The 15,636-nt window shown below is 39.8% G+C and overlaps 1 protein-coding gene across 1 annotated transcript; it reads left to right on the top strand.

The window, feature by feature from the left end:
- Window positions 1–435: 435 nt before the first annotated feature.
- Window positions 436–9,229, top strand: LOC306849950 (trypsin-like; the record flags this gene model as incomplete). The annotated part of the gene is made up of 6 exons (XM_079385342.1): window positions 436–490; window positions 7,406–7,426; window positions 7,517–7,682; window positions 7,769–8,037; window positions 8,153–8,295; window positions 8,882–9,229. 6 exons carry the CDS (start codon window positions 436–438, stop codon window positions 9,227–9,229), a joined length of 1,002 nt encoding a protein of 333 aa, XP_079241468.1.
- Window positions 9,230–15,636: the final 6,407 nt, after the last annotated feature.

Here is a 15,636-nt window from a genome sequence, read left to right as displayed (position 1 = left end):
TCTAATTCTTGTCAAAGGGTCATAATGTAGTCATTGTCAGTGATTTACCTCCAGACCTGAAATATTATTGGAAGTATGAATAGTGTTGACTGTACATACTGTTTTTCTCACATTGGGAGATTAAATGTACATGCCTTGTGTGTATTTCATGATGCAGGTGTGAATTAAATTATGAAGAATGATGGATTGGAAATTTTGGGGAAGTTGTGGGGACAAAATCAACTTTAGTAAAAAGTGGTGATGACATGTCCCACCCGCATCCACAAAAGACACCTATGAAAAGCTCAAGGAGCTTTTTTCTCTGAAAAAAATATGAGTCAGAGATAAACGTAGTGGAGGGGTGGAGACAGGGAACTCATGATAAATGCAGTGGTACTTGCTTTCCATCTCTGACAGTGGAGAAACAGCAGTCAGATCACAGAGCTGAACAGAAGGATGAAGTTCAACAGTGCTTTGAGTGTTGCTGGAGTCACACTTCTCTACATAGCAGGTAAGATCTTACAAAAAGCCTACAACATGACAATATTAAAAGTAGATTTAATAATGTTTGTTTCAATTGTTTATTAACTGACAAGCCATTTAATTCTTAAGAAGAAGAATGTTTTTGCCAGGGCTCCCATGCTTCTTGAAGGTACTTGAATTTCAGACATTTGGATTCAAGGCCTGGAAAGAACTTGAAAACAAACATAAATCATTGAAAGTGCTTGAATTAAATTTGAAATAAATTTTGTTTATGGCGCCATTTCAAAAATGGTCCTAAATGTGCTGTCAAAGTGAGCACATCTTTACAGTGCGTGCATAATTATTAGGCACGTTGATATTCTGATCATATTTTTTTCCAAGCACATTTGACCAATTCCAAACCACATCAAACTTAATAACTACTATTAATTTTGGATTTAATCATTTATAAGTGATATATAATTGTCTATGAAGGCTGCAACGATGCAACGAGCCAAAAAAGAGATTTAAATGAAAAGTCAAAAATGATTAAATCCCCATGCGAAATATTCAAAACGAATGCAATACAGAAATTGCAAAGTTAAGGCATGACCATTGGTCAGCGAAATGCTCATTGGGTCAGCGGGGTCTAACAAAAACAGGTGGAGAAGAAAAGACACGTTAACGGCAAAATAATTAAGAATTAATGTGAAGGTGTAAAACCATCGGGAACCATTTAGTTTCCAGCGCCACCATTTTCCAGAACTGCAACCTACCTGGAGTCTCCAGAAGTGGAATGTGTCAGGTTCTCAGAGGCTTTGCTTCGGTAAAAAACCCTAAAATAAATGACCCCTCACTTAATAAGAATAACATGCTGAAGTGTTATGAAATACATGAAGACTAGTGTTTTTATAGGCTTTATAGAGGGATAAGTTGAGAGAGTGACTCATGAAGGACCAGCACCACATCCTCTTGTACCACTGTTTGAAGAATTTATCTTCCAGAATCTGGCAGTAAGTTTTAGGAGCTCATTTTTAGTCAATCTCTGCAAGACAGACTTTTCAGGATAGGAGATGGACTAAAAATTTACTTCCAAAACTTACTGCGACATGGAGCAAAGGAGAAAATGTAGAACTTGAAAAATAAGAAAAACAGCTTCGTGAAAAGGGTTTACAGTTTAAAAGCAAATAGAAAGTCTTTTTTTTTTTTTTGCAGATTTGCACATGTACAAGGTTTAAAATGTTAATGACATATTTTTAACAAAAATTATTGAAGTTCTGAGCAGCTGCATTCTTCTAGGTCAAAGATGAAATAAAAGGGATTTACAATAATAAGTGGTTTACTAAATAATTTTTACTTGAGTTTATTTATTAATGAGTAACGTCTCTATTGAAATAATGTTAACATGTTAATTTTTAATGTTAACACTTTAACCTTCAACCCCATTTAGGGCCTCGCAGGTGAAAATAACCTACCTGAATTAAAATGGTAACAGTTTGTGACAAAGTGTGCTTACACAAACAAATTAGGTATCTTTGGAAAGAAGAGACTCTGGGCTTTACTATCTATCATCCAGAGTTGATAATGCTCAAAAAGATAAAAAGTTATAGACACTGACGTGCCTTGAAAAATATTTTTCCACACTGAATGTTTTTTTATTTCATATACAAATACATGAAATAAGTCCTGGAGCAATCCAGAAAAGTAATGGATCGAAAGCCATGTGTCTCATCAGTTCATATTTCAAATTTGAAGAAGATACCATGAAAAATGAGATTCCTGCAATATTTTTTCTGAAACTATTTATAGTCCCCCCACCCCCCTGTTTGAGGAAAAATAACCACCAAATGGATTGCAGAATTATACAAGCTATTTTAGTCATTATACATGTTCCTGCATAGTTTTTCAATTATAAAATAATAGACAGATTTATTTGAGCACTAAAAAATACAAAAATAATTATTTGAGTAATAAAAAAGGAAAAAAAATAGAAAAAAAATGCTTTGTATATAGTATGTATACTGAAGTATTCTTCGTTATTCGTTATTACAATGATAAATATCACTGCCAGACGTGAAGTGATATTGCCAGACATGGTCATAGAGTCAGTAAACACACGCTGATGTGCTTCCATTCAGATTATAATCAAACAGATGGGCCATATAATCAATAATAGCTGATCAATGAATCACAATGATAGCCGTCATAGAGTCGCTAATAAACACGCTGATGTGCGTCCATACAGATTATAATCATGCAGACACGGCCACATTCCCCACACAATACACACACACACATATAAAAAATGTAGAAGAAAAAAAAACAGTTTTTTATGGATAAAGCAGATCGCTAAGTTATGCCCCGCTCAGATGACAGCGTGCGTCACAGAAGCGTCACTGCCGGCAGGAGGGAGCGCCAAATTCAAATAATCTATATTCCGCTTTTCTGAGACTTTTTTTTCCGTAGACGGTCTCATTATGTTTGTAAGACCGTATTCTACAAAATCGTTTTGTTTTTTTACCACCAAGACGCTGTTTTTGAGCGTAATTTATTCCATAACGGACGCGAACAATAACTCTCTGAAGAAATGAAACGTAAACAAAGGAATATTCATCCTTATTACAACGTTATTGTTTCGCTGGACTAAAAGTGCTCGCTGGGATGTTTTTCTGTGGACCCTTACCTCTCTAACTAAACTGGGATTTCAGCAGTGGACGCGTTTGTGGCTCGTTATTACAATGATAAAGGTACGTACGGCTTTTTTACTCTGCGTGTTTGGATGTGTACTGCTTACACAAATGTAGCAAATTTGTGCCACTCATTCCTTATAAGCTTTCCATCGAAAAACAGCGATCTGTCGTCGATGCTTGAGGCTTAGACCCTCAGAATGATATAGAGTTTGACAAGATTAACTTTGTCCCGTTTCATTTATTCTATTAGAAAACAATGACACATGCAAACAAAGAGCGTTCAGTGCGAGGTCGCTCTGGTGCAGGCTAACAGGATAACAGGTTTTGCAGTGTTATTACAACATTTAAACACTTTTTATTCATTTAAAAATTGCTAAATACTTTCAAATTTAAATATTGTACAAGATTTTATCAATATTTTAGAAATTGTATTTGAATATTACCAGTATTGACTTCAAAGGATTTAATTCAATTCATATATGCATTTAAATTTATAAAAATTTTAATAACGACTCTCGCGAGAAGTGAATCCTAATTGCTAATGCTCTCCAAGTTTCATGTGATTGGCTGTTTGCTGCACACGTCACACTTTCAGGTGCACACGCTCCAGATCAATCACAAACTCTGGTTCAAACTTTGAGTTGTCAGATAATGTTTATATCAAGCTTTGTGAGCCCGCTGATCCTGATCTAAACCAGGTTGGCTTTATCGGATTTTGTCAACTGAAAACTTGCTCTGCAACTCTGAGTTTGTTCATCTCGCTTCGTGCTACAGGCCACAGAATACAAAAACACATGAAAGAAAAACATACATCACAGGACGTAACACTATACACAACACAATACAACACAACACAACACAACACACAAAACTAAATATTTTGCATGCTTGACAGGACATTACAGCAACAATTATTGGTAACACTTTATTTTTACAGTCCACTTTAGACATTCCGCTGACAGTAAGTATTAGTAGACTATCTGATTAATATCTTTTAAAGGTGCCATAGAATGAAAAACTGTCTTTACCCTGGCATATTTAAATAATAACAGTTCTGTACATGGAAATGACATACAGTGAGCCTCAAACACCATAGTTTTCTCCTTCATATGTAAATCTCGTGATTAAAAAAGACCACTGAAAAACAGGCGAATCAGAACATAACACCGACTGTGACGCAACAGTCACGATCACTACGCCCCCAACATTTGCATAAACCCTCACTTGTTCTAAGCCGGCCGAACCATCAGAAGCTCTGAAGGTATTGTAAATAAACAAGCGCGGACAACAGCGAAAATAACACAATAAATGTTATGTTCCAGGCCGTGCAGGGGGTGTGAAGTGCAGGGATGGGTTGGTGTCTGTATTCAGAAAGGCACAGAAAGCAAATAACGCGAGCCACTAAAGGGACATGGTTAGCTCCTTGCTAGCGGTAGCCTGTTACAGTACATTAGATTTCACTCTCAGTAAGGAGAGATGAGGATGATGGCGAATGACTTACAGATCCTGAGCACCACTGACAAGCATCTGATCTTGTGAAATGTGTGGTAAGTACTGTTGCTCCATAATGTAAACATAGTTTGTGTGATCACGTCTCTTGAAAAGTGAAACTATAACGCGATCGATGGATCGTTCAAAAGCAGTTTCAATGCCTCGCATATTAATAACGGCTCCCTGATGCCTGCGTTTTATATACAGTATAATTACCCGACGATATAACTGCGAGAGAAAGTATTTAAATATATATTTTCCTCCCTGTGCTTCCTTCTTGCTGATGAGCCGTACTGTGAAACAGCCAATCAGAGCAGAGCTCATTATTATTCATGACCCTGCCAAATAAGCCAATAACAGACCGTTTCATTCTAGGGAGAAATCCTAGGGTTGTAAATGGACATGTAAAATCGTTTCTGGAGATTTTTTGCCCTTACCTAAGCCACATACCTTCTGTGTAGATATCAGAGAACAATTTAAAATACTGTATCAATGCATTCTATGGCACCTTTAACACTTTATTTTGATAGGTCCACAACATACAACATACTGACCATGAGAAACTTTACAAGTATATGTCAACTTATTCTAACCCTAAACCTAACCAAAAGCCCTATTCGTACGGGACTAGTTTTACAAATTTGTGTTTCACAGACGGACTTGGTGATTTTAATCCCGTCCGAATCTGCCATGTCTCACATGACCTCTGTAATAATTCCAGAGCAAATTACCTACTGTTTTTCAGCAAACTCAGTGATCCTCTGAGAAAACTAATCCCGTCCGAATGTAATGTCTGTGATTTGTTTTTTTTCCACAACACGTTTTCTTGTGTGTTTTGGCCAACGTGAATTACTGTAGACGATTACCACGCGCACATTTGATATATTTGCCTCCCGGCAAAGAGAAGAAAACCCCAATAATAAAATCAAGAGCCAGATCATGTAAAATGTTAAGACTGGCTATTGTAATATCAGTGTCAGGTAAAATTATTTGCGTTCATTTCTGCACTCAATAACATAATGTTTTAATTACATATGTACCTTTATGAAAATTAAACACAGGTTTACAACAAATAAATAACTAAAGTAAAATTAAGTAACCACACATTAACATGGTTTTGCTATACTAGCTACACCATGATATTTGTGTGATTATACTAATGGTAATCAATCCAAATGACTATACGCAATGCACGCATACTGAGCGCGTGATCTCTTAAACGCCCAGTTGTCCAAAGCAGACCTCTGTAATAAACACGGAGATGTTAGTCCTGTCCGAATTGGTACATGAAAATCACAGACGTCAGGTGATAAGAATCGAAACTCAAACGTAGTTTAGAAAACTAGTCCCGTCCGAACAGGGCTTACCAGAGCGTTAGTAGAATGTCTGAAGTGGACTATCAAAATAAAGTGTAACCCAATTATAAATCATACTTGTGATTCAGAGGAGCAAGCTTGTCCAAACAAACTGGGCACTGACCCATCTTTCAAAGACAAGCGGTTTACGAATCCCTCATTGAACTCGCGAAAATTGGAGAAGTCGTCGTCAGTGAAATGACAGGAATGCAGCAAAAGTTTGTGATTATACTGCTGTCGTATCAGAGTAAAGATGAATTTTAGCTAATGACTCTTTACCGCCTCATCCTTTGGAAGTGAAAATAAAGCGAATTCACTTTCACAGCGCAGAGCACCACATCTTCTCGACATAACATTATGCACACAAACAAGCTTTCCACGCGTACGTTCTGCGTGGACATCACAAGATGTCCACGCAGAACGTAGGCGGGCATTATGCAAATGTGTTACTTTGTGACTTGTGAACTTCTCGGAAATTGAATTCGAATTACAAATGACTCGTTTCGACGGTTCACAGTCAAATCTGTTTTACTTATGATGCACTTTCAGCTTTACAACTTTGCAGACATTTTACATTCACATACAGCTACATTACACACTGCATGAAAGGTCATTTTCAAAATTCCATAATAGGAGCACTTTAAATTATGTATTTTAATGGATGAGTTTAATTCATGTAAATTCCATGTTGCCAAAAATCAGGATGCAGATGAGTGACTTTGAAGAAGCTAAAAGTGTGTTTTAATTTGTTGAATATTTTGGTCTCAAGACAGGCACACAATTATTTTATATTCAGTAACTCTCACTAAATATTGATGACCATTTTAAAACTAAAATGTAAACTATAGAAACCCAGAAGTATCTAATTCACAAACAGACTGCATGTGAAACTGGCCTGATTAGTCATGTAACAGGTATTTTGGCTAAAATCCATAAACAACATTATTCAGGTGAACAATTTGATCTTGTTTTCACACAAATATGCACCAGCGCTGATGCAACAGGTAAAAAAGTGATTGTGAGCTACACAAACCACTTTATCAGCTCTGTCCAGATGAATGACGAATACGGGAAGTCGTGGCCTAATGGTTAGAGAGATGGACTTGTAATCCGAAGGTTGCGGGTTCGAGTCTCGGGCCGGCAGGAATTGTAGGTGGGGGGAGTGAATGTACAGCACTCTCTCCACCCTCAATACCACGACTGAGGTGCCCTTGAGCAAGGCACCGAACCCCCAACTGCTCCCCGGGCGCTGCAGCATAAAATGGCTGCCCACTGCTCTGGGTGTATGCTCACGGTGTGTGTGTGTTCACTGCTGTGTGTGTGCACGTTGGATGGGTTAAATGCAGAGCACGAATTCCGAGTATGGGTCACCATACTTGGCTGAATGTCACTTCACTTCACTTATTTTGCCTTTGTCTTTACACACAGGTTCCCTCTGCCAGTTAGATGGTAAGTTGTAATAATGGCCATAAAACTGTCCAAATGTGAATCCTCTGTGTCTGTGAGGCACTTTAAGAAGGAAATGCTTTCTCTCATCAGTATGTGGTCGAGCCCCTCTCGGCAATAGGATTGTTGGAGGGGAGAACGCGACGGCAGGTGATTGGCCGTGGCAGGTCAGCATTCATCTCTTTGGCACAAGTCATAACTGTGGCGGGACTCTCATCACTAAAGACTGGGTTTTATCTGCAGCTCATTGCTTCCAGAGGTATGAAGTTTAAAGCTTCAATAAAGCTTAAGGTACATTTGTAGATTGATAATAGTGGGATTAAAGCAGACCATCTCTATTTACAGTATCGATTTTTCTGAAGTTGTGATGTACTTCGGTCGTCTGAGCCAATCCGGCTCAAACCTTAATGAGACATCCAGGGGAGCGAGTCAAATCATCAACCATCCTAACTATGACGGTTCTACTATTGACAACGACATAGCACTGGTCCAGCTCTCCTCCTCTGTGAATTTCTCTGATTACATTAGGCCAGTCTGTCTGGCAGCAGCTGGGAGTGTATTTAGTGGAGGTACTGAGAGCTGGGTCACTGGATGGGGCAGGCTGCAACCCGGGGGTGAGTGAACATTCTCTTTACAATTAACCAAATACAAACAATACTGTAAACCTTAACAGTTTACCTAGAAATGTTTTTTAAAAGCCATAAAACTGTCCTCTGATCTGTGTCATAGCCAACCAGCTTCCTGATGGATTGCAGGAGGTGATGATACCAGTTGTGAGTGACAGTGACTGTAATAATGCTTATGGAGGCAAAATCACAAGCAATATGATTTGTGCTGGATTGTTAAATGTGGGAGGAAAAGGTGCATGTCAGGTAAGACATCAGTCGTTCATTTTAAACCTTTTTAATTATATCAATTTACCAAAACACTAATCACCAGTTTGGTCACCTGCAAACTTTACACTGCCAATCTAAAGCTGCAGTCCGTAACTTTTTTGGGTTATAAATGATCCGAAATCAATATTTGAGCAAGTACATAACCAGCCAGTGTTAAAACTACTGCCTTACTTTAGCCCGATTCACAACGGTTAGTGGTACGGGTAGGTTTCCACGGGAAATTCGAGCATGTCACGGCGTCATTACGTCACATCTGTAAACATAAAGAAGTTGTTCCGGCTACTAGGCAATCGCATGTGAGGATCCTGCAGGTAGCCTTTTCTCACAGCGGCTAGACTAATTAAATGTAGCATTTTGATGGCGGATTGTAATCCAGAAAGAATTATATGTTTATGAAACACATGTGAATGAAATTAAATTATATTCCAGTTTTAAATATGCTTCTGTTTACAGATAGCCTGGGATTACACAGGATTTGTATTTTTAAAGACAACCAGTTCGAAGGGAGCATAGTTTGCTTTTTGAGTTAAAATAATTAAATGTTGAATGTTTGTCAATACAGGGAGACTCTGGAGGCCCAATGGTCAGTAGGAACGGCTCCCTGTGGATTCAGTCCGGTATTGTGAGTTTTGGTAGAGAATGTGCTGACCCCACATTTCCTACGGTGTTCGCAAGAGTCTCTCGGTACCAGGACTGGATCAAGTCTTACACAGGCAGCAACCAGCCAGGATTTGTTGAATTCAACAATGACATTCAACAATCAACTCCTACTACAACTACAACCCCAACTACAACTAAAACTCCAGCTCAAACTTCCAACTCCAACTTCAGAAGCATGCCCAACCTCCTCTTATTTCCACTTTCTCTCACATTCTCCATCATTCCTTTCTACCTCTATCATGCTTCCTAAAGATTGTTTGAACAGCAATTCTCAGGATTGTTTGATAAAGAAGAGAGTTCTACTATAAATGTTCTCATAAATATGAGAAAGAGCACTTATATTGTTGTATTTACCATTCATTCTTTATCATTCTATAAATGTACTATTCTTGAAAAGCTCTCTTATTGATATTATAAGATCAGAATGAAGTTTAGCATACATCTGTCCTCTGAGATTCAGGATCTTAAAAATAAATAAAAAAATCAATATGGTTCATCTCTACTATTTCTTTTTCTTTTTTATTGTTGCCAATTATTTTTATGTTTATATGTCTGATAATCAATATGCAAAACCGATGTAGGGTCTGAAGAATAGTGCCCAACCCTCCCCAAATGTGAATGTGCGTCAATCTTTTTTTAAAATATATATAAAACACATTTTTACCACTGTTTCCACGAGTAAATGATAACTGGACTGAGTTATAATACTCATACGTAACAAATGCTTACAAATATTTTAACATTCTAATTACCCAGCAAACACAGAACATTCAATGTTAGTTTTTGGTTCCTGTTTGGTTACTTTTTTGGGAACCAAATACTAACCTTAGAAAAGCATCCTTTTTAGTTTTTTTTTTTTTGTAACCATAAAATAACATTCCCAGAATGTTGCATGGTGGTAATTAACCTAAAAATAACTTACAGAGAACGTTCCCTAATGGTTAGTTTTAGGTCATTTTTTGTAACCATAAAATAACATTCCCAGAACGTTGCAGGGTGGTTATTTTTCAAATAACTTATAGAGAACGTTCCCTTATGGTTAGTTTTAGTTTTTTTATAACCCTGCAAAACTATCTTTCCAATGAAAACGTTGCAGATGTTTTTATGTAATGACCTGTACAGACAGAGCCCTGAAATTCGTTTAAAGCAGCATTTATTAAAATGCAGAAATTATATAAATCAAAACAAGTTTTAATTTATAATATTAAGCCAGGATTATAACAGAAAAGCAGAGAGTGATAACAGAAATCATTACTTCATGGGTTTGTTTCATCTTCATTTACTACACGCGCTTGCGGAAATTAACGTTCATTTCGTTTTACTTCTTTACTCGTACTCGCTCGTTTATCGATGTTAATTGAAAGATTACTTAATATTAATATAGATGACAGTAAATATGATTTCGGAGGGATGCGAACTGAAGAGAACATGATGTTAACCCAAATGACATCAAACTTGTATTACTTAGCTCAGCTCTCACGAATCGAGGACTGCAGCCATTGAGCTCATACTGGGTGTTTTCACACCGGGATGGGCGTTTTTAACTATTCAGTCAGAAAAGCACAGAGCCCTAAGCGGCCATTTGTTATTATTTTCCTTTTACTTTCTGAATATAATTCAAGAGGAAAAAATAATGCTGCATGCTTTTAGGACTTTTGTAAAACAGGGAACCAATGAGTTTTTGTGGTGTATTCATTAGTGTCTTGGCAAATACACATAATCACTAAACTGACGTGACAGACAGTGATTAACCTCCTTCCTTTGTCTCTATACATAAAGAGACATTTGCATTGATGGGCCAACATAATCACCTGATTTTGTAAATGTGGTCAATTATATTTGCATTAAGCACCCAGCTTGTCTATAATATAAATATAGACAGAACAGCAGAAATGTGCCTTTTTAATGAAAGCAAAGGTCCATGTTTAATTAAATTGTCAATGATATGAAAATGTTCAATGAAATGAGAAAAAAAAACTTGGTTCAATTTAAATACATACATACAAATTGCCTATATCCATATATTTCCATCACATCGGCTCAGTGTCTCCTTGGGGAACAATCACTACCACTTTGATAAAGCAAAGATGCTTACATATAATAACAACATAATAAATCACGTTTGTGTTTGTTACTGATCTGTGTAAGAAGTGGTCTTAAGTCTGAACGCACACATCTAACAACAGACATCCTGACGGAATGGAATGGACATCTTTTTCTCCTGGGCCATAAAACCAGGATCTAACGAAGAAAATTCCTGTTTGGTCCTTTTGAAAGAAAACAGAACTCATATTCCCGGATTCTAATTTATGCGGTGCCAGAGACTCCCCTGAATCTGACTCCGCTGAGCGCCGTAATTCAAAAAGTAATCCTGAAGACGACTTTTCCGACCTTGCTATCAGCACATTCCAGGAAAACGCGCCTTTTCTGGGGTGCTATCGAAACAGACAAAGAGAGCAACAGCTTCGCTTAAGGATATTGTGTGTTTAAAAGGGAACAAAAGTTATACTGGTTTCTGCTACTGAAACAAAGTATACTCGAAAACAAAAACACTATATACCATAGAGTTACAACATATATATTAAAGGATGTTTTTGTTTGTGACATTTATAAGCTGGTTGTGTGTTATTTTGAATTTATGTAATCTTTTTCCAGAATGTATTCCTGATCACTAGTTGTGAATTTTCACATGCGCGATATGTTTATTTAGAATTTAGGATCGTTTAATCAATGCATTAACTACAAAATTGAATATAAAGGATATTTGTATTTTTGTGCATGTTAAACGGCTACTGTTTGGTTTCGTCAGAAAGCTAATCTCATGAAAAATATTATGATGAATGAGATTGATCTGTTTTTCATCAGTGCAGGATTACAATACGAATAGAAGTTTGCTTTTTATAAGTATCTGATGTGATAAAATAACTAAACAAAAGAAGGCATGCCCAACATGTATCTGTGCAGGGCGGGGCTCCGCCCCACAGAAACACTTGCGATTGGATCAAACGCCCCGCAGGAAAGAATCCGATTGGATCAAGCGCCCGGAGGCGGATCCCAAATTGGCCCGTTAAAACAGATGCACAACTGTGAAAAAACGGGTTGGAGTTGAAAACTGAAAAGGAGGCTCACGCACGCCTCGCTCGTCTCTCGTTCTGCTCACGCTGCAAACCGCTTCTGGCCTCAAACATCACGGCAGGGCATTGCAACAGCGATCAAAGTTAAACTTCAAAGAAACCAACTCCTGACGCTAAGAGCTAAGAAAGACTTCCTGAGAGTGTTGTTCGGTCATCATGAAGCCATCCAACCACTGAAGAGTAATCCAGTGACGACGAACTACGAGCAGCCAATCTGCGCACGGTCCGTCACAGACCCGGACAGAACTGAACTCGATTGGAGCACAGACAGTAAGATAACATCCCTTGAATCTACTGGAAACTGGTGATATATCTATCTGTTAAGAGTAAAGATAAAATACTTCTGTGTCTACCCAGCTAGCAGGGAACGTTCTCAGAACTTTGGCTAACATTCCATACAGGTTTGGTTGATGTTTTAGAGAAAACATTTGAATGTAATGTTCAAAAAATGTTTTAAGAATGTCATTTCAGATAATGTTCCTATAATGTTAAGTGTAAACAAAGCTGGAACATTTTACCTGCAACATTTTAAGGATGTTTTGTGGATGTTGTTCAGGTAACAGATTATACAATGTTCTCAGTAAAACATTGTAACAATGTTTCAAGATAACAAAGAAAGAACATTCTCTCAGACACATTTGGAGAACGTTATAAGGATGTCATTGAGGCCTGAGATGGTGGAATGTTTTTATAAAACGTTCTTGTAATGTGACATAATAACAAAGCTAGAACATTTGACCTGCAACATTTTAAGAATGTTTTGAGGATATTGTTGAGGTAACAGATTATACAATGTTGTCAATAAAACATTGTAACAATGTTTCCGTCTTTCGGATGAGACGTTAAACCGAGGTCCTGACTCTCTGTGGTCATTAAAAATCCCATGGCACTTCTCGTAAAGAGTAGGGGTGTAACCCCGGTGTCCTGGCCAAATTCCCTCTACTGGCCCTTGTCTATCATGGCCTCCTAATAATCCCTATACACTTGATTGGCTCTATCACTCTCTCTCCTCTCCACCTGTAGCTGGTGTGTGGTGAGCGCACTGGCGCCGTTGTCCTGTGGCTGCCGTCGCATCATCCAAGTGGATGCTGCACACTGGTGGTGGTTGAGGAGAGACCCCCCCCATATGATTGTAAAGCGCTTTGGGTGTACAGCAATACACAATAAAGCGCTATATAAATGCATCATTCATTCATTCAAGATAACAAAGAAAGAACATTCTCTCAGCCACATCAGGAGAATGTTATAAGAACATCACTGAGGCCTGAGATGGTGTAATATTTTTATAAAACATTCTTGTAATGTGACATAATAACAAAGCTAGAATATTTGACTTGCAACATTTTAAGAATGTTTTGAGGATATTGTTGAGGTAACAGATTATACAATGCTGTCAATAAAACTGTCACGAATCTGGTCCATGCTCTTCCGGACAATCACCACCAGATGTCACTCACTCACCACATTGACTCTCACACCACACTTCTCTGGACTGCAATACCCATCATCCATTGCACAGATCACAGCTGTCACCATTCACTCATCACACTGAGCACACACATCTGATTCTCATTATTACACACACTATATAAGCCTGGGACTTGCTCTTGCTCGCTGCCGAGTATTGATCTGCATTTAGTGCTCTCCTAGCGCTAGCTGCTTTACCGTGCCTTTCCGTGTTTCTGTTCATTTCTGTAATTGTTAGCGTTTATCACTCGCATAGCGATAGCTACTCTACGGAACCCTAGTCCTAGTCTTGCCTAGGCTGTTTACCTGTGTTTTTGATACCTGCCTTTGTTTCCTGGATTTACCCCTTTGCCTTGCCGTTTGGACTCTGTTCGCTCCCCGTTTGGATTATTGCTCTCGTCTCTGGATTATCTCTCTGCCTTGCCCCTTTGGATACTGTTTGTTGATCGTTGACCCACGCTTGCTCCACGGACTGCTTTGTCTTGCCCTTGCCATACCTGTTTGCCACTATCTGACCCTGCCTGTTTACTGACCATGTTTTAGAATAAAGCTTTGCATATGGATCCGCACGTCTCGTCAGCCCCGTAACAGAACACTCAGCCACAAGAGGATCCAGCGGCTTTTCTAGTAGACATTGGCCAGGTATGGACACTGCACGACTGTTGTTAACCCTCGAGCAGGGTTTGAGACCGCTCGAGGAATACATACAAGAGTTTTTAGAACTCACTTATTTTTCTGATCTACCGGACTATGCACTAATAGACTTCTTTTGTGAGGGCATTAATCAGCCGCTCAAACGACAGTTAATCCGTGAGGGTCCCCGTGCATCACTCGCGCAGTTTATGGACTATGCTTTGCTGTGTGCGGGCTCTTCTTTTACTGTGGGTGTCGCGGAGGAACGTGACACTGCACTCACTCGCGAAATGGCGGCAACAACAACATCCCTGCATGTCATTGCTGCCAGGCCCGAGTCTGCTCACGTCACGCCTGTCAAGCCCGAGTCTGCTCACGTCACGCCTGTCAAGCCCGAGTCTGCTCACGTCACGCCTGTCAAGCCAGAGTCTGCTCACGTCACACCACGTCTCAGCGCTCCAGCCAGAGTCACACCACGTCTCAGCGCTCCAGCCAGAGTCACACCACGTCTCAGCGCTCCAGCCAGAGTCACACCACGCCTCCGCCGAACTGCCAGAGGCTGTTACCCCAGATTCAAGGTCAGTCCTTCGAGTTCTGATATCCAGTGTGATGGACCCACCACTGATGTCGGTGCGAGTAGCTGGCATTCCCAGGGCCTCAACCCTGGCTGTTACAGAGACTGTTCCCCTGACCTCAGTGCTTCCCGTTATGGCGGTCACCATTTTGAGTGTGTGGGCTGCACACTGTGCTCCTGAGGCCTCTCCTGTCCACGAGTCTGTTCCTGAGGCCTCTTCTGTTCTCGAGTCTGCTCCAGTGCCTCCAGAGGTGGCAGCTTCCGCTGCAGACCTCCCGAGGTGGTGGCACCCGTTCCTGAACTCACTGTCTGCCCTGTCACGGCCACAGAGGCCACTCCAGAACTTCCTGTAGCTCAAGTCACGGCCAGGAGTGCCGATCCCGTATTCCGAGGATCCAGTTTTCAAACTACGGCCAGGAGTGCTGATCTCGAACCCCGAGAATCTAGTTCTCAAGTCACGGCCAGGAGTGCCGATCCCGTATCCCGAGAATCCAGTTCTCAAGCAACGGCCAGGAGAGCCGATCCCAAATCCAGAGAATCCAGTTCTCATGTCACGGCCAGGAGTGCCGATCCCGAGTCCCGAGAATCCAGTTCTCAGACTACGGCCAGGAGTGCTGATCCCGAATCCCGAGAATCCAGTTCTCAAGTCACAGCCAGGAGTGCCGTTCCTGTTCCTCAAGCGCCCGCTCCTCCTGAGCGCCCCAAAGAGTGAAGTGAAAAAAAAAAAAGTGAAATGACATTCAGCCAAGTATGGTGACCCATACTCGGAATTCGTGCTCTGCATTTAACCTATCCAACGTGCACACACACAGCAGTGAACACACACACCCGGAGCAGTGGGCAGCCATT

This window comes from Barbus barbus (genome assembly GCF_936440315.1).
Source record: "Barbus barbus genome assembly, chromosome: 3".
Lineage (NCBI taxonomy): Eukaryota > Metazoa > Chordata > Actinopteri > Cypriniformes > Cyprinidae > Barbus > Barbus barbus.
The sequence above is the reverse complement of the archived record's forward strand: the minus strand, read 5'-3'. Positions and strand labels throughout refer to the sequence as shown.